The sequence below is a fragment of the Henckelia pumila genome, chromosome 4 (assembly GCF_033568475.1).
Source record: "Henckelia pumila isolate YLH828 chromosome 4, ASM3356847v2, whole genome shotgun sequence".
Lineage (NCBI taxonomy): Eukaryota > Viridiplantae > Streptophyta > Magnoliopsida > Lamiales > Gesneriaceae > Henckelia > Henckelia pumila.
Window position 1 is genome coordinate 34,548,345 of NC_133123.1, and position 17,709 is coordinate 34,566,053.

General features: G+C 30.7%; 2 protein-coding genes across 4 annotated transcripts; both read left to right on the top strand.

Annotated features, from left to right (window-relative positions):
- The first annotated feature begins 737 nt into the window (after positions 1–737).
- On the top strand, positions 738–3,627 carry LOC140866219 (uncharacterized). 3 transcript variants are annotated; one of them, XM_073271144.1, is made up of 5 exons: positions 879–1,076; positions 1,341–2,530; positions 2,703–2,781; positions 3,242–3,356; positions 3,454–3,627. In XM_073271144.1, the coding sequence occupies exons 2-5, from the start codon at positions 2,415–2,417 to the stop codon at positions 3,558–3,560; spliced, it is 417 nt and encodes a 138-aa protein (XP_073127245.1). In that variant the 5' UTR covers positions 879–1,076; positions 1,341–2,414; the 3' UTR covers positions 3,561–3,627. The 3 variants fall into 3 exon arrangements, 1 of the variants encoding a protein (XP_073127245.1); XR_012144822.1 differs by lacking the exon at positions 3,454–3,627 and adding an exon at positions 738–833 and having other exon boundaries at positions 929–1,076; positions 1,341–2,781; positions 3,242–3,350; XR_012144823.1 differs by lacking the exon at positions 3,454–3,627 and having other exon boundaries at positions 1,341–2,367; positions 2,522–2,781; positions 3,242–3,350.
- A 10,870-nt stretch (positions 3,628–14,497) lies between these two features.
- On the top strand, positions 14,498–16,650 carry LOC140865495 (uncharacterized). Its single transcript, XM_073270158.1, has 2 exons — positions 14,498–15,341; positions 15,439–16,650. The coding sequence occupies exons 1-2, from the start codon at positions 14,606–14,608 to the stop codon at positions 16,578–16,580; spliced, it is 1,878 nt and encodes a 625-aa protein (XP_073126259.1). The 5' UTR covers positions 14,498–14,605; the 3' UTR covers positions 16,581–16,650.
- Positions 16,651–17,709: the final 1,059 nt, after the last annotated feature.

Sequence of the window (17,709 nt, forward strand, 5' to 3'; positions counted from 1 at the left end):
TTTCCTCGACGAACCAACCAGTGGACTCGACAGGTGATCGCTCAAAAATCTCTTTCTTGATCGCATATATATTTGTCTGATGAATAATCTCATTAAAACCCGGGTTTGTTTGATTCTGCGGCAGTGTTTCTGCATTCTTTGTGACACAAACATTGCGAGCTTTGTCCCGAGACGGGCGGACTGTTATTGCCTCCATACACCAGCCGCGCAGTGATGTTTTCTAGCTGTTCTTAACCCTAATCCTGATGCCATGTCCAAGATGATTACAGAAAATGACAGCGAAGAATTCTTACATTCCCTGAGCAACTCCAGGTTGGTGTCCTGTGCAAACTTTTTCATTCTTAATTATTGCACAGTATACTTGGGTTTGTTTCACTAACTAGCATCTAAATTAATGCTTCGTGATGGAGTATGTTGTTGTATTACGATTGTGATTGTTTTGTTTAATAATAATAATAATGATTGATTTCTTCAATTTTTTTGACTAGACTAGTTCCCCCAAGCCCCACTAGCAAATATATATTATATATGTCACCACCCGACTCGTAACTTGATTAGACATGTTCATCACCGTATGCATTCCTACCACGTTGGACTTTATTTTAATAATCTGACAAGGAAAATTAATTGTGAATCACTTTTCATTTAATTTCCAAACTCGTTTGATTTTTTCATCTCTTTTCTTCATCAATAATCGCAGTGCAGTAGAATCAATTCGATTCATGGATGAGATGAAAGTATGGGTTGTGGGATTAATATTTGTTACTATCTCAGTATATTATATTGGTCTTCTCCTCTACTTGTCTATGGGAAACTTACTGATCCAATTGAAGGTTATGATAATTAATTGCATGATTGTACGTCTAATTCACCATTAATTCTAGCTAGAGCTTGTCGCGGCTTAATTCATATTAATTAACTAGTGCAGTGACCGCATTACTGGGAGTTCGCTGTAAATTGAATGATAATTTCAAGTATTTTAACTGGAGCCAGAAGCACGATCCTTGTACCTCATATTGGACTGGGGTGAAATGCTTTTTAAATCAAACTGATGGTTTCATGCACGTCCAATAACTGTATGTGGTTGATTTTTTTTAATTTCTTCCCTTCCTCTGATTTTTAATCCCTTTCAATGTGTACTTTTTAACAATCTTCACTCATATCCATGGATCAGAGAGTGTTATTGTGCATAAAATTATGTTAAATTACTGCTTAGGCTAGCTAGTTTTATTTATTGACTGCATGTATATAGATTTTCACGAGAAAAACAAAATCCAACTGCATGCCCTTTTATATTTGAGTGTCTTGCAGCTTATTGGTTTCAATTATCTCCTAATCAGGCACTTGATGAGATTGAATCTGTCTGGAACATTAGCTCCAGAGCTTGGCCTGCTACCAAAAACAAAAATTTTGTTAGTGATCATCTTTTCACCACTCGTTTTTGTTTATGTTCTTAACAATTATATTGTTCAATCGGTACTGCTCAATTCAATGACTATATATGTTGGCTTGCACCAGGGACTTCATTGGAACAATATTAGTGGCAGCATACCCAAGGAGATTGGCAATATTAAGGCACTACAGCTCCCCGAATTTGTTCTTTAATTAATTGTGTCGTTTTACTAACCTACTAGTTCCCCGAATTAGTTCTTTAATTAAATGACTATATATGTTGGTTTTAATTCATTGTTTTCTTTATTTTAAAACTTGATTCGTCGCGCTAGTTCCCCGAATTAGTTCTTTAATTAATTGTGTCGTTTCACTAACCTATTAGTTGTGCGGTTCGAGAACAATTTTCCTACTTCTTTTGAACTACTTTGACCTAATTAATTAATTTAGGTTTTATATTTACAGATTTATTAAAAAATAAAAAAAAATATATTTTAAAATATTCTTTACTTCCTTTCACGGTTATGGTAGAGTTTTACTTAGAGACAAAGAAATCATATATCAACGTGTTGATTGAGGTTAACATTAGATTTTTGAACTTGCAATTGCAGAAAACACCTTTTTACTGTTGATATATATGCTTCCAACATAAAATTCAGGGGCAAAACCAAATCTGAAAGACATATTGTTCAATTTGTTAGGACTTAGGAAGGGTTAGGGCAAAACCGAATCATTACCGTTGTTTTATTTCATTAGATTTGATATCAATTTTGTCCTATATTCTATAGATTTGATAATCTTTTTTTACCACTGTTGTTTTCACCCATACTAGTGCTTGTGTTTACTAAGAACTTGTTTAATTAACTTGTATATCATGAGCTCTTCATGCCGTGTTATATTAATGATAGTTTCATGCTTTTGCATGAATTTGGATATTTATTCCTGCATGTTACAGAACTGTGGATTATGACTGGAAGCGTACTTAGGCAAGTTACTTTGTGTGCTACAATTTTCTTAGCACATGCATGTATTTTTATAAGTTTTCATCTCATTTTAATAATTTTTTTTTATGTACAGGTATAGCTACAATCTTTTCCGCCTTTTCAAGTGGTTCTAAAGCTTTATGTATAAGGTTTTTCAGGTAAAGTGACTGCATGGAATTTTCATGACCGACACATGCAGAAGTTTCATCTAAATCACGTGTTGCTTCTTTTCCATTCATTAATCATTCTGCGTGATGTCTTCCAATCCCGATTTCCTTCCGTTTCCAACCGATTTCCAGCCAATTCCTATGATATTTTGGTTGTTTATAGGTTGGATTTGAAGCTTGGAACTATTCTGATCCAAGCCCAGATTTTGCAGATCGTTTCACTTTTCCGGCGAGTTTTTGATGTGAGTATATCGCTCTTCAGATTTCAGCCAAGTGTTTTCTTCTGTTTTAGCTCGGCTGCTTTTGATTCTTTGCTGTTGATTGCTTGAAATATTCATGCTTGATCCTTCTGCTACCTATATGTTAGATCCATGGTGGATAGATTAAAATATATGGTTTTCTCAATGAGATAAGGTCTGCGTAGATCGGTCCGTTTGGATCTGAATGCATTTTGTTGAATGATCAAGTATTTGAATTTGTTGAATGATCTATTCTTATCAAGTTAGATAATCCGGTTACTTTTGATTTTACTTTCCCTGCTTAGTTGATGAGAAGTTTACTGTATATAAGAGCTTTTAATTGTGTTTTATATTCTGCTCATGCTTTTACTTAGATTTTAGAATGACTTACATGGGAACTGGAATGCTATGGGATTACGGAAGAGCCCTGAATCTCATTGATTTGCATATGTTATCTTGGCAGGTTTCCATATCTATTGCTCTCCTTCTAGGTGATGGCCTCTACAATTTCGTCAAGACTTTATGCGTTACCATGGTTAATTTTCATATCAAGCTTAAAACAAGAAGTCTCAACTCAGGTAATTAATTCTTAAGGTTATGTTTCATTTTCTATTAATTTCAATACTTATCAATTTACATTTGATACATATAACGAAGTGTGTTTTTCTGTTGCAGTAGAAGTTGATGAAGACAAGGCCTTATCTTCTCTAAAGCAAGATGAGATGTTCATTAGAGAAAAGAGATTGTTGCGGCGTCTACGAAAACAAAAGTGTATTTTCTAGTATGCAATGAATTAGAATTTTAATTTTGAGTGATTTGTAATAGTAAAAAATTGCATATTAAATTTAATTTTTTAAAATTTAAATTTTGATTGATTTATAATATTGAAAATTTATATTATATTTTTTTTTGTTTTTTATATTAAAAAAAATAATAATAATAAGGAACATATATGCATATTAATGAGCATATACATCTATAATTTCATATTAAAGCACGTTTAGTATCAAAAGACAAACAAAAAAAAAACATATTAGAGCCTGTTTAGTATCAAGAGCCAAACAAAAAAAAAAAAAATTTCAAAAAAAGTGCTTTTTTGGTTTATAATGTCTTTCGGTGGACATTTTAGTGCTTAAAAAAGAACACTTTTTAAAGCTAAATTTTGAGCTTTTTCAAAAGCTCAAAATTAGAGCTTAAAAAAGCGCTTTTTAAAAAAAAATCGCTACCAATACCAAACGGGCCTTTAATGTTAAAATTAAAAGAGAGTATTGAGTCAAAAGGAAGTAAAAAAAAATAGATAAACATGTAAAATAAAAAAAAGAGAAAAAAAATAAAGAAGGAACATATACGTATATTAATCCACATTCAAAACACATATATTTTTCTAGTTGTCATAAATATGAGAATAAAAAAGTGAAAGAGAGTATTGAGTCAAAAGAAAGTAAAAACAAAGATAGATAAACATGTAAAGTAAAAAAGAAAAAAAAAAGAAGGAACATATACGTATATTAATGTGCATGTACAACTATACTTTCATATTAACGTTGAAATAAAATAACTGAAAATTTGAAATAATATTGATCAATTAGGTAGTTAATTTTCACCAAAACAACATGCTTCCACATTCAACACATATATTTTTTTTTAATTGTCATAAATATGAGAATAAAAAAGGGAAAGAAAGTATTGAATCAAAAGAAAGTAAAAACGAAGATAGATAAACATGTAAAGTAAAAAAAAGGGAAAAAAAAAGGGGGGGGGGGAATAAGGAAGGAACATATACGTATATTAATGCGCATATACAACTATACTTTCAAATTAATGTTGAAATAAAATAACTAAAAAATTGAAATAATATTAATTCAATTAGGTAGTTAATTTTCACCAAAACAATTACCTGCTTCCACATTCAAGTTGTCATAAATATAAATATGAGAATAAAAAAGTGAAAGAGAGTATTGAGTCAAAAGGAAGTAAAGACAAAGATAGATAAACATGTAAAGTAAAAAAGAAAAAAAAAGAAGGAACATATACATATATTAATGCGCATGTACAACTATACTTTTATATTAACGTTGAAATAAAATAACTAAAAAGTTGAAATAGATCAATTAGGTAGTTAATTTTCACCAAAACAACCTGCTTTCACATTCAACACATATTTTTTTCTAGTTGTCATAAATATGAGAATAAAAAAAGTGAAAGAGAGTATTGAGTCAAAAGAAAATAAAAACAAAGATAGAAAAACATGTAAAGTAAAAAAAGAAAAAAAATGAAAAAAATAAGGAAGGAACATATACGTATATTAATGCACATATACAACTATGCTTTCATATTAATGTTGAAATAAAATAACTAAAAAATTGAAATAATATTAATTCAATTAGGTAGTTAATTTTCACCAAAACAATTACCTGCTTCGACATTCAACACATTTTTTCTAGTTGTCATAAATATGAGAATAAAAAAGTGAAAGAGAGTATTGAGTCGAAATGAAGTAAAAACAAAGATAGATAAACATATAAAGTAAAAAAGAAAAAAAATAATAAAAAGGAAGGAACATATACGTATATTAATGCATGTGCATGTACAACTATACTTTCATATTAATGTTGAAATAAAATAACTAAAAATTTGAAATAATATTAATTCAATTAGGTAGTTAATTTTCACCAAAACAATCTGTTCCACATTTAACATATATATTTTTTCTAGTTGTCATATTTATGAGAATAAAAAAGTAAAAGAGAGTATTGAGTCAAAAGAAAATAAAGACAAAGATACTTAAACATGTAAAGGAAAAAAAAAAGAAAGAAAGAAAGAACATATGAGTATATTAATTATTGTGCGCGTACAACTATACTTTCATATTAATGTTGAAATTAAATAACTAAATAGTTGAAATAATATTAATTCAAGTAGGTAGTTAATTTTCACCAAAACAACCTGCTTCCACATTCAACACACATATTTTTTTTCTAATTGTCATAAATATGAGAATAAAAAAAATGAAATAGAGTATTGAGTCAAAAGGAAGTAAAAACAAAGATAGATAAATATGTAAAGAAAATAGAAAGAAAGAAAAAACATATATGTATATTAATGTGCGAGTACAACTATACTTTCATATTAATGTTGAAGTAAAATAACTAAATAGTTGAAATAATATTAATTCAATTACGTAGTTAATTTTCACAAAAACAATCTGCTTTCACATTCAACACATATTTTTTTCTAGTTGTCATATTTAGGAGAATAAAAAGTGAAAGAGAGTATTGAGTCAAAAGGAAGTAAAAACAAAGATAGATAAACACGTAAAGTAAAAAAGAAAAAAAAATAAAGAAGAAACATATAAGCATATTAATGCGCATATGCAACTATACTTTCATATTAATGTTGATGTAGCCAAAAATCACTTGTACTCGACACGTTGCTTCCGCAAAGTTTAGAGTATTAATAAGTCCTTGTACGTTCCCTTGGGAGATCTTCAATGGGTTGTTCCTACGTCACAAAACAAAGTCAGAGGAGCCGGGAGGATTTCTGGCGAAGGCACTCCGACGCTCAAGTCAGTGATTACTCAAGGAAAATCGAGATTAGAGCGATATAATGCTTAAGAAAGTGTACCTTAATAATGAAGTGACTTGAGTTATTTATAGATATTCGGAGAGTTTCACGGGCTTGAGTCTCTTATGGGCCTTTGTAGAATTTAGGGTCTGCTTGAATTAAATATAAATAATATTTAAATAAGCTTGGGCCTCAAAAATATTTGGAGTGAGACCTTCATGATTGGGCTCGAGCCCAGGTGAATTTTTAGGTGTAACCTATCAAATGTGAAAATAAAATAACTAAAAAGTTGAAATAATATTAATTCAATTAGGTACTTAATTTTCACAAAAAACAATCTTCCTCCACATTCAAAACACAGATTTTTTTCTAGTTGTCATAAATATGAAAATAAAATAGTGAAAGAGAGTATTAAGTCAAAAGGAAGTAAAAACAAAGATAGATAAACATGTAAAGTAAAAAAAAAAAAAAGAAAAAAAAAAGGAAAGGAAAGAAAGAACATATATACGTATAGAAAAGTGCACACAAAGAACGATAAAAAGAAAAAAGTTAATACAAATTAAACTTTGACCATGAAATACTCCAAGAATCGACTTCAGTGATTTTAAATTTTTTATTCCTATATGTACAATCAAATACACAATCCGGCTCATTGATTTTTAATTAATGTGAGGAATTACTTTTTTATTTTTGTTATTATTTATTTTTTTTAAAAACCCAAAAGGTTTGCCAGGCATGAGTATAACGATAATGACTTTAAATTTGTTTACAGGGGCATAGATGAGTTGGTAAGGCTTGAGATGACGTGGAAAAAAATTCTTCAGCGTTGTGGGTTCGATCCTCGTGTGGAGCATATTCACTGCTGAAATATTGTAGGGTATGTTCTGGGGGTTGACCATGTTGCTCCCTCCTTCAGATCCCTGCCGCTCGTGCACCCCTCGATTTAACCTCCGCATGAGCCAATGAGTCTCTGACTCATGTGAAATGAGATCTCTTTCGGGGTCAACCCTTTTAAAAGATAATGACTTTAATTTTTTTTAAAAAAAAATAATTCCGTGTTTATACTTATCTTTTATCATACATAATACAAGAGCATATTATACTAATTATATGGAATTATATTGTAATTTTGGATTTGTCTAAAACACCCTTCATATTAAGAAGTGGGTCGATGTTTTAATTCCATCAATCGAATTCAAAAGCTTCATGCGAACTCCTCAATCTATTTCGTTTTAGTCCATTTTATGTCTTTCATGGATTATTTAAAAATAAATCATCTTTTATTTTTGTTTATTACACGTTTTCACTTGATTTTTATGTCCTTGAAAAATTAATTCTTTTTTAATACTAATTCTCTTGCGCATCATTTGGTAAACTCAATTAATCAGGTTGCACTTGGATGAAAGTATTTCAAATCCATGGATTTCAAACATACTTTTGTTGTTTAAAAAAGTACCAATATAAACATCAAATCCACTTTTTTATGTTTATAAAGTATCTCATTATAATTATGATGGATTTTAAGTTCATCTAATAAAGTCGTCATTTGAAATCCATTTTAATCCACCTAACTAATATGTAAATAATCAAGTTATGAATTTTGGATTTCTCTATGTTTCATTGTTAGCACTAAAATTATAATCGAAATCCATAGATTTAAAATATTTTCATCCAAGCGCAACTTTAGAAGTATTTCAAATCCATGGATTCAAATGTACTTTATTTTGTTTAGAAAAGTAACACCATAAACATCAAATCCACTTCTTTTATGTTTACATATTAATTCATGATAATTAGGATGTATTTTAAGTTCATCCAATAAAGGGGTCATTTGGAATTCATTTTAATCCATCTAACTAACATGTTGATATGATCGGTCACGGTGTGTAGAGGGGGTGAATACACATTTTAAAATATTTCTTGAGCTACAATAGCTCGATTCTTGAAATATTGAGCACCGATGAATTAAATCGAGTTTGGTTTTCAAACCAAGCGGAATACACTCGAAATAATCATTCGTAGAAACTAATTTAACATTTTGTAAATCATTTTAAAAGGATGCAAGTTGAATTAATGAAAACAGTTTAATTGAAACATTTTATCAAACACTTTGAATGCAATATTTAGGTATTTTATCAAACACAAAAAACTCTTCAAAAATGCATCGTAAAAATCAGTAGCATAAGTAAAATTAATGCGATAAATAGACTCGGATTTGTTTATGGATGTTCGGAGATTTCAACAACTCCTACGCCACCCCTTCTTCCTCATCGAAAGGATATCATTAGAAGACTTTGATTTATACAACTCATTTGTACAAAATCACTCCAAGACTAGGACTTACCCACTGCCTATCTTAGAACTCCTAGCCACCACTCGATTGTAGGCCGTAACCTCACAATCCGCATATAGTTTTACGTCTTTATGCCAAGACTACAAACACAATCTTTAACGTCTTTGTGTAAAGACTCTCATTCAACTAATCTATGAAATGCATCTCTCTTTTATGTGTGATTGAGTTGAGTGTGAAGAATTTAACTTTTCACGCTCAAGGATTTTGATGTGTTCTTCACACCTTGGGCTTTGCTCTCAACTAGCCGATTTCTTAAAGTAGGCTGCCCATGCTTTGAATCTTTTTGCAAAGCTTGTGTTTGAACTCCAAGATGTTGTATTTATAGGCTCCAAGAGTGATATAGTCGTTAGACATAGAAATAGAGCCGTTAAAATACTTTCGTACTGTTTCTTTACTTTTTTTGGAGTATTAAACTGATCTTTGGGGGTACTGTAGCAGTTTCGGTACTGTAGCAGTTGAGCAAACTTCGGTTTGGTATTAATTAAGCAAGCCTTAATTTGGTAGCAGTTGAGCGCATCTTCAGTTTAGTAAGTAGACTGGTCTTGGAAAACTTCAGTTGGGGTAGGTAAACTAATCTTGACCAACTTCAACTTAGGTAGCAGTTTAGCAAGCAGAACTGAGTTGCTAAACTGGATGCTATTTGGAATATCCGTTGACATCTGGGCAACATGATGAATACAAAAGTTGTATCCCTTGATCTTATCGTTCCAAATCCACCAAAATCAATCAATTCGGAGTTCATATGCAAAAGTTATGCTCAAAATACCAGAGCTGCTCAAAATCAGTTTAGCACAGAATCAGTTGAGTGCATACGATCAATTTAGTGTTATAGCTCTTGATTAGATGATATCTCGGCAAAGTGATAAACATGAAAGTGGTAGTCCTTTCTCTGAAATTTCCATGGAATCAAGAATCACTCAATTCGGAGTTTATATGCAAAAGTTATGCTTAATACACCAGACTGTGCCAGAAATTTTGCTCTGCAAAATTTCTGTTCCGAACTAGTGACTTCTATACAGTTTAGAATCTCCTTAGGATCCGATTCAGTTTTTGACTTGTGAATATGATTTGTATATAATTGTATTATATTTCCAACGCATGGTGAATCGTTCCATTCGGATAATTGAGCTACAATATATTCCCATAATACAGGAACTGCTCGAGGTAAATTGATGGTGTATTTTCTGCTAAACTGATCGGATTCAGTTTGGTATTGCGACGTCTGTTTGACCAAGATAAAATCAGTTTTTGCTCAACTGATGTGAAATACAATATGTTTCAAATTGAGTTTTCTTTGTATTTCTTTTAGAGGATAATCATTTGCATCTTTGATATATGAGATATAATCAAAATAGTAGAATTCCCCAGAGATTCAATTTTGCTGACTTGAGTTTTGACTTCCATCTTGAGTTATCAACTTCACACTTAGATAAATATGTTAGAAACACAATAACAAGTTTTGTTATCATCAAAATCAGGATTGCTTGTGTTCCAAAACTCAACACATGTAAATAACTTAAGTTATGTATTTAAGATTTCTCTATGTTTAATTGTTAGCACTAAAATAGTAATCAAAATCCATGAATTTGAAATACTTTCATCCAAACACAACCTAAAAATTTCACAAAAATTCCTTGTAGGATGGATAATTTTGAATGAGAGATGGAGTGAATTACGACTTAATTGAATGTTACATGTTGTTTATAAATTATTATAATCATATGCCCAATATTATGGAAAGCGGTTTAAGCGGAGCGTTTTGGCACGATTTTTGACAAAAAAAAATAATAACCGCAATGTATATAATGCGTTTTATAATTATTAATTCTAAACACAGTTTTTAATTAGAACAAATTAGGAAAAAATGGTACTGTACAATTTGGTTCTAAGTGGTTAATAAAAAATTTGATCACTCCTACTATTGTCCATATACTTTCACACTTCAATTATTGATCACACCATTAATTCCTAATTCAATGTCAAATTGCCGTAGTTAACTCGACACAATTTTAAATTTAAATGAAATTTTAAGCAATTAAATTAAATTATCTTAGAATTTTTTATAATGTATATTATACTACATTATAAAGCATGAGGTCCTTAGACTAATCACTTTTTTATGTCTTTGGTGTAAATTTTTTTATATACTGACATATCATGATCAAATAAAAAAAACTACCAAATTATTATATAGGAAAATTATTTTTTTAGTCCTGTATGTTTTTCACTTTGCGATTTTGGTCTTTTTTATTTTTAGATTTCAGTTTTAGTCTGCTATCTTTCTTTTTTGGCAATTTTAGTCCTTTTTCTGATGTGGCGCTTATGTGACATCAATTCAGTGCTAACGTGGAGCTGACGTGTATAGTGTCACACAAGCATTTTTGAATAAAAAGGACTGAAATTACCAAAAATCAAAACATCCAGGACTAAAACTGAAATATAAAAACATAAAGGATCGAAATCGTAAAGTGACAAACATAAAGGACCAAAATTGCAGTTTTCCCTATTATATAATAAATTTTTTTTCATAAATTGCATATTGTTACCTATCTAAATCTAACATATATCTTATTCACTTTAAAAGATCTTTTAAATTTGTAAAAGTGTGTTGGGGATCGGGTGTGTGTAGAAGGGGGAGGGAGGATTGAATACACACTCTTAAAATATTTTTGACAATTAACACAAAGAGTTGAGTGGATGTGAGTCCACTCAATCGATGTTCTCAACTTCTGAATGTGTTTGAGCAACTAATATAAGTGCGATAATAGCTCACTTTCAATGATACCAAAGCTAACTGTAGTCATGACTCATGAATAATCAAAGCAATTATGAAGTGCAAAAATGTAAGTAGAGTAGTGGTTATGGAACTTCGAATGCTGAATCCTTATACGTCTCATCTTTTTTCACACTGAAAGAAATTTACTAGAAGACTTTGGTAACTACAATGTCTTGTAATCTACCAATTTCGATATTAGGACTTAAACACTGCCTAATTCGAAACTCCTAGATTTCAACAAATATATGATTCAAAGTCGTCCCTATCAAACTCTTTAACAACACAACTGTTGAGTGAGTTCTCAAACTCAAACGATCAAATCCTTGTTCTCGAGCTTTCAATTTGAGGCAGTCGAGGGATTTGAGAGACTCTTAAATGATCCTCAAAGATCTTGATAACTATCTGTTATAGCAAAGGTTGATGTGAGCAAAGTGGATAACTTTGAATAAGAGTGCTAAATGAGATTGCTAAATCTTTACAGATAATAATCTTCGTTGTTCTTCTCCTTCGAGAAATCTCAAGTATTTATTATACCTAGACTTCCAACGTCTTTATTGTTCAATAAATGCAGCTGTCCATGGACTATAGTTGCTTGTCTGGGAAGTCCCAACATCTTAAACGCATGGGTACTATTTCTGCTTACCTCTCTCCTTGAGATAGGGTCTACAATAACTGTGTTTTCTATATTTGAGAGGTAACAGTTGCAGTTAGCTTCTGAACTAGGGTGTCTCAGTAATCATTTCGATTAACTTTTCCACATTCCAAGTTGGCTGCTCATTAATGCTTCATACGACTCTTAAATGCTGTTGTTTTTCCTTATGACCGTTGATAAATAACCTTATATGTGAGCGGTCGAGGAAAGCTTTATGGAAGCTGGTTGAGTAAAAGTTTGAGCCAGTGACCGGTTGACAGATGTAACTTGAAGCGTGACCGGTCGAGACAATCTTAATGCTTTGTAGCTTGTAAGCGGTCGTTGCTACTGATATTCTTGGTAGGTGGTTGATACTTGTCTTACAAGAAAAGGGCGACAAAATATATAACAATGATATATTGTTTTATTATAATTACCAAAACTTAGGATTCAACAGAGAGTTTAGTTATCTAAATGTTATTAAATTTTTATATATCACTCCTAATTAAAAAAATATGAACAAAAATTATTTATTTGAAAATAACAAAAGTTATCACGTATAGATAATTATTCTAATTGTGTAAGTATTCAACGCGTACAACGATTCCCCCCTACGCACACAACCGATTCCAACAATCTTTCGTATATGTACAAAAACTTTGAATACACTATAAATGATATTAAATAATAAGATCAAATTTATTCTTTTTTGTTATTTTTATTTTTATTTTTATATATAGTAAAATGTTGTGAAATTTTTTCGAATCAACAATATTTAAGTCTTTTTAATCAAAATTTACTGTTGACAAGTTTCGTTTTTGAGTTTTTAAGAAATCAAAATCTTATTATTTAAGAAATGATAATATAAGGATAATTTTGTTTAATGTTATATTAAATAGATAATGTGGATTGTTATTAACACTTTTCGGATAGTACGTAAATAACACTCCCTAGTAAATTGGGAGAAGTACATTTTTGGTCCTGTAATTTGCACATTTTTCATTTTTGGTCATGTTAAAAGTAGATTTGCAATTTTTTAGTCCTGTAACTTGCATGATTTTTTTATTTTAAGTTCTGTTAACACTGAATTTACATTTTTAGTCCTGTATTTGTATTTTTTTTATTTTAAGTCCTGTTAACACTGATTTTTTTTTATTTTTTTGTCATATAACTTTCGTATATTTTTATTTTTATTTTTAGTCATATTAATGGTGAATTTTCATTTTTAGATTATGTAATTTGTAATTTTTTTCATTTTTTTATTTGTAGTTTTTGTCGAAAATTGTATGTGACAAATTGGTTAAAACAAAAAAGACCATAAATCCAAAACCAAGAAACAAAATAGCGAACCGAAAATCAAATTTTGGAGTTCATATATAAATTTAAAATCAAAAATTATATGGTTCGATTTCAGATTATATATATCCAAACTAAACCAAAAAAAAACATAATTCACATTAGATTAATGGTTTATTTATATTATGTATTTTATAAGATGATATTTAAGGTAAAAATATTTTAAATAATTTTTAGTTGATTGTTTTTTATTCAATTCATTTAAATTTTAAAAGTTTTAGAATATGTAAGTCATAATATATTATGATTAAAAATATAAAAAAAAGTATGCAATTTAAAGAATTAAAAATGTAAATTCATTGATAATATGACTAAAAATAAAAATATATGGAAGTTACAGGACAAAAAATGAAAATTCAGTGTTAACAGTACTAAAAATAAAAAAATGCAAATTACAGGACTAAAAATTTAAATTCAGTGTTAACAAGACTTAAAATGAAAAACTCATGTAAGTTACATGACTAAAAATGCGAATTCAATGTTTATAGGACTAAAAATAAAAAAAATATAAGTTACATGACTAAAATTACAAATTTATTTTTAATATGACCAAAAATGAAAAATATGTAAATTATATGACCAAAAATATAATTCTCCCCAATAAATTTAAGTATTTCAAATATTTTGATACAAACGACAATAATGTAGTGGATTTTTTGAACCTTACTATTCCCTTCATTACTAATTCAATGTTAAATTGCCGTTAACTCGAAAAATTTTAAAATTTAAATGAAATTATATAATTTATCTTATAATTTTTTACAATATTAAAGTATATATCATAACATAGTAATATCCATAAAGTAAAAACTAATTACATTACAAACTTAATAAATATGAATTTTTTAAGTAATAATAAATATGAAATTAAAAGGGGAAAGAGAGTATTGATTTTAAAGGAAGTAAAAAACAAACATAAATTAATAAAAAAAAATCAGTAAATTCACTAGTCAAAGAACTTTAATTTAAAGCAAAACCTTAAAACGAACTATAGTTTGCCCACATGATACTTCAAGAATAATCAAGTTGGTGAGTTAATGTGTGTATATGTGTGTGTACCAACACAATCTATAATTCCTCTCGTCAAAAGAAAAGAGAAGGTAGGAATTATTATAATTCGTTCATATACACAAACTCGAACTCGATCATGATGGAAAGAGATAAGAAGATGGTACATTTTGGTCACGAGCATCCATTGATTTTTAACGAATCAAAGGAGATTCCTCACAGCTGCAACGCATGTGGGCTGCGCGTGCTATCGAGCCCCCATTACTTGTGCACCATTCAAGATTGCAACTTTTACATCCACCAAGCATGCACACAGCTTCCCCACCAATTGCATCATTATTTGCATGATGTTATCTATGATCCTTTTGTTACGAAACATTCTCTTGCTCTGCTTGCAAAGCCACGCGATGATAACTGTAGGTGCGGTTATTGTTGGAAATTGTGTAAGAATTTCACCTACAATTGCTCCAAATGTGAATTTGTTCTCCACCCTCAATGTGGTTTTCCATTGGATATCCAAATAAAACACATCAGCCACCCTCAACATCCCATGTTCGCTTTATGTAAGGAGGCTTCGATGCTATGCGACGTTTGTGGGAGAGAGCACAAGGGCTATTTTTTCTCATGTCACCAATGTAATTTTTGGATTCACCAGGATTGTGCCTTGTTACCCACCTTTGTAAAAGTCGAAAAACATCCTCAGCATCTCTTCCTCCTCTATTCTGGTGCAACCTTGTTAAACCGCTATATTCGAGATTCCAAATGTCTAATTTGTGGAGAAATTGCATTTAAAAGGTTTGGACTTTATTTTTGCTATGAATATGATGTTATGGCTCATGTGGATTGCGCAAAATCACATGAGATGCAGGACTCAGGTGACTAAATTTATAACTTATATTTCGTTTCCTATATTATATGAATGGTAGAATTTATGACATATATATATAAAAACAACTAACACAAAAATTGCAGGTGTTGTACTTCATCTGCCGACGACGGTGTTAGACAATACATTTCCGAGTTTGATAATGCGTACAGGAGTGAAGGAGATGGCCATACAGATACAGGGGAGCAATTCTGATCAGGAGTCCATATTGTTAAAAAAATATCACGACAGTAGTAGTCATTCTTTGGTGTTGATCACTGATGGCATGAGTACTGCAGTACATGATGAGGAATCAATTTGCAACGCATGCATTAAGCCCATTACTTCTTCACCAGCTCCATATTATTACAATTGCAGCGCTCATGAATCTGAATATTGCAATTTTCTCCTCCACAAATTTTGTGCAGATTTGCCACTTTCTGTGAAACACTCGCTGTATGGATCAAATTACCCAGGTCACCTCGGGTCCCCAAGATGGGATGGATTCTTTTCTTTGTTTTGGTGTTTTCGCTGCGGAAAGTACAACAACGGATTTGGATATGCATTTAGCCTCCTAGGAGACGTTGATATCGATTGTGCCTTGGCTCCGAGAATCATCAAGCATGATTCACACGAGCAACACCCGCTTGTACTAACTAATTCTCCTATTTTTCGCACAAATATTACATCGTGTTGCAGTAAAATAAAAGTTTACAACTATACATACCACTGCAGTGTATGTAAAGTCAGCATACACATTGATTGCGCTCGTCTTCCGGAAACAGTGACCCACGAATTCGATGAACATCCCCTAACTCTAACATTCACATCTTCTTCTTCTTCCATTAATAATAGTACCCATGATCATCACCTTTGCGAAGTCTGTGAAGAAGAAGACATTGATCCCAAGTATTGGTTCTATCATTGTAGCCAATGCGACCAATCATTCCATGTTAAGTGCATTCCTTCAACAGGGGAATATTCAGGAATCAAGTTCGGTGGCACTATCAAAGTTCCTAATTGTCACAGTACTGATCATCCATTGACTTTGGTACGGACGATGAGTGTTTGCAGCCAAACATGTGGGTATTGCCACAAAATCATCGAGGGGTTTAAAGATGGGACGGCCTTACACTGCGCAGACTGTGATTTTTGGATTCATTTAAATTGTGGATATCGATCTTCTGGTGCACCAGAGGTTCCAAACCCATATGACAGCTCTTTGAAGCCCTTTTTATTTTCTGATTAGAAGTCATTTTCCATTTGTTTGATGTAAAATATTATATTTCATCACACCGTCCAGAACATATGATGAGAACCTCGTAGACTCACTTGTTCAAATGTCTTGAATACATTTTGTCATTATTATTATTATTTTTTTGAAAATAACTTTTTTGTCTAGTAACTTGCCTTTAACTTATCAATCTTTAGTTTCGGTACAATAATTTTTGAATTTCGTTATTTTCGCCCATCTACTGTCAGAATGTTTAATTCTAACCAGAAAACGCTGATTAGATGATGATTAAAGTTAGGGGTGGGCGTCGGGTCGGGTATCGCCGGGCTTGGGTTTGTCGGATAGTTATTTTAACTACCTGAACCATACCCAAAATTGTCGATCGGGTATTCGAAAAAATCGGGTAATTTCGGGTATTATGATACGGGTACCCGAGATTTTCGTTTGTTTGATTTGAATAATAAAATAGTTACAATTCAACATAATTTTGAGAATCTTCAAGCTTTAAAAAAACACATCCAAACTCATTGTACAATATACAAATTCAATGTTACAAACCCACTAACAAATTCAATAAAAAAAATCTTAAAATTAAAGCCTTTAGTGGGTATAATTTATGTATAAAAGTCGGTAAAAAAAAATCTGTATTTCTATTTTGTAGCTAGCTTGTTATAGAGGTAAACATCAAGATAAAAGCTAAAGTCACAACAATGAAAGTAAATTCAAAATAATGGAGCTTTTAATTGTTCTGGAAATTCTTTAAAACAAAAAAAAAATGTTCTGGAGATTTTTTAAAGCTACCGTCTAATGGTTTTTAATTTTTTTTTTAAAGTTAGGGCATCTCCAACATTTTTCTATTTTGGAGATAAAATTACTCCAATTTGCCATTTTTATTTTTGAGAGTGCTACAATGATTATCCAATATAGAGAACATCATAGCTATAGAGAATGATATTGAAGATTTCACTATTTACAAACATGACATTATCCAAAATTGTAAACTTATTCTTTTTTATTTTTATTTTTTGGTTCATTCACATATATTTTGGTTCTTGTCACTTCATTTATGTAATTTTAGTGGCTTTTTTAAATTGATTTCAAGTTTTCTCTTTTTTTCGCATTTATTTATTGTAATAGTAATTGA

Bases quoted from the DNA above. Each gene is read 5' to 3' on its own strand.
- LOC140866219 (XM_073271144.1), top strand. From the start codon at position 2,415: ATGTATTTTTATAAGTTTTCATCTCATTTTAATAATTTTTTTTTATGT. The intron at 2,531-2,702 runs GTAAAGTGACTG...GGTTGTTTATAG, and splicing joins TTATGTATAAGGTTTTTCAG to GTTGGATTTGAAGCTTGGAA. The intron at 3,357-3,453 runs GTAATTAATTCT...TTTCTGTTGCAG, and splicing joins AACAAGAAGTCTCAACTCAG to TAGAAGTTGATGAAGACAAG.
- LOC140865495 (XM_073270158.1), top strand. From the start codon at position 14,606: ATGATGGAAAGAGATAAGAAGATGGTACATTTTGGTCACGAGCATCCA. The intron at 15,342-15,438 runs GTGACTAAATTT...CAAAAATTGCAG, and splicing joins ACATGAGATGCAGGACTCAG to GTGTTGTACTTCATCTGCCG.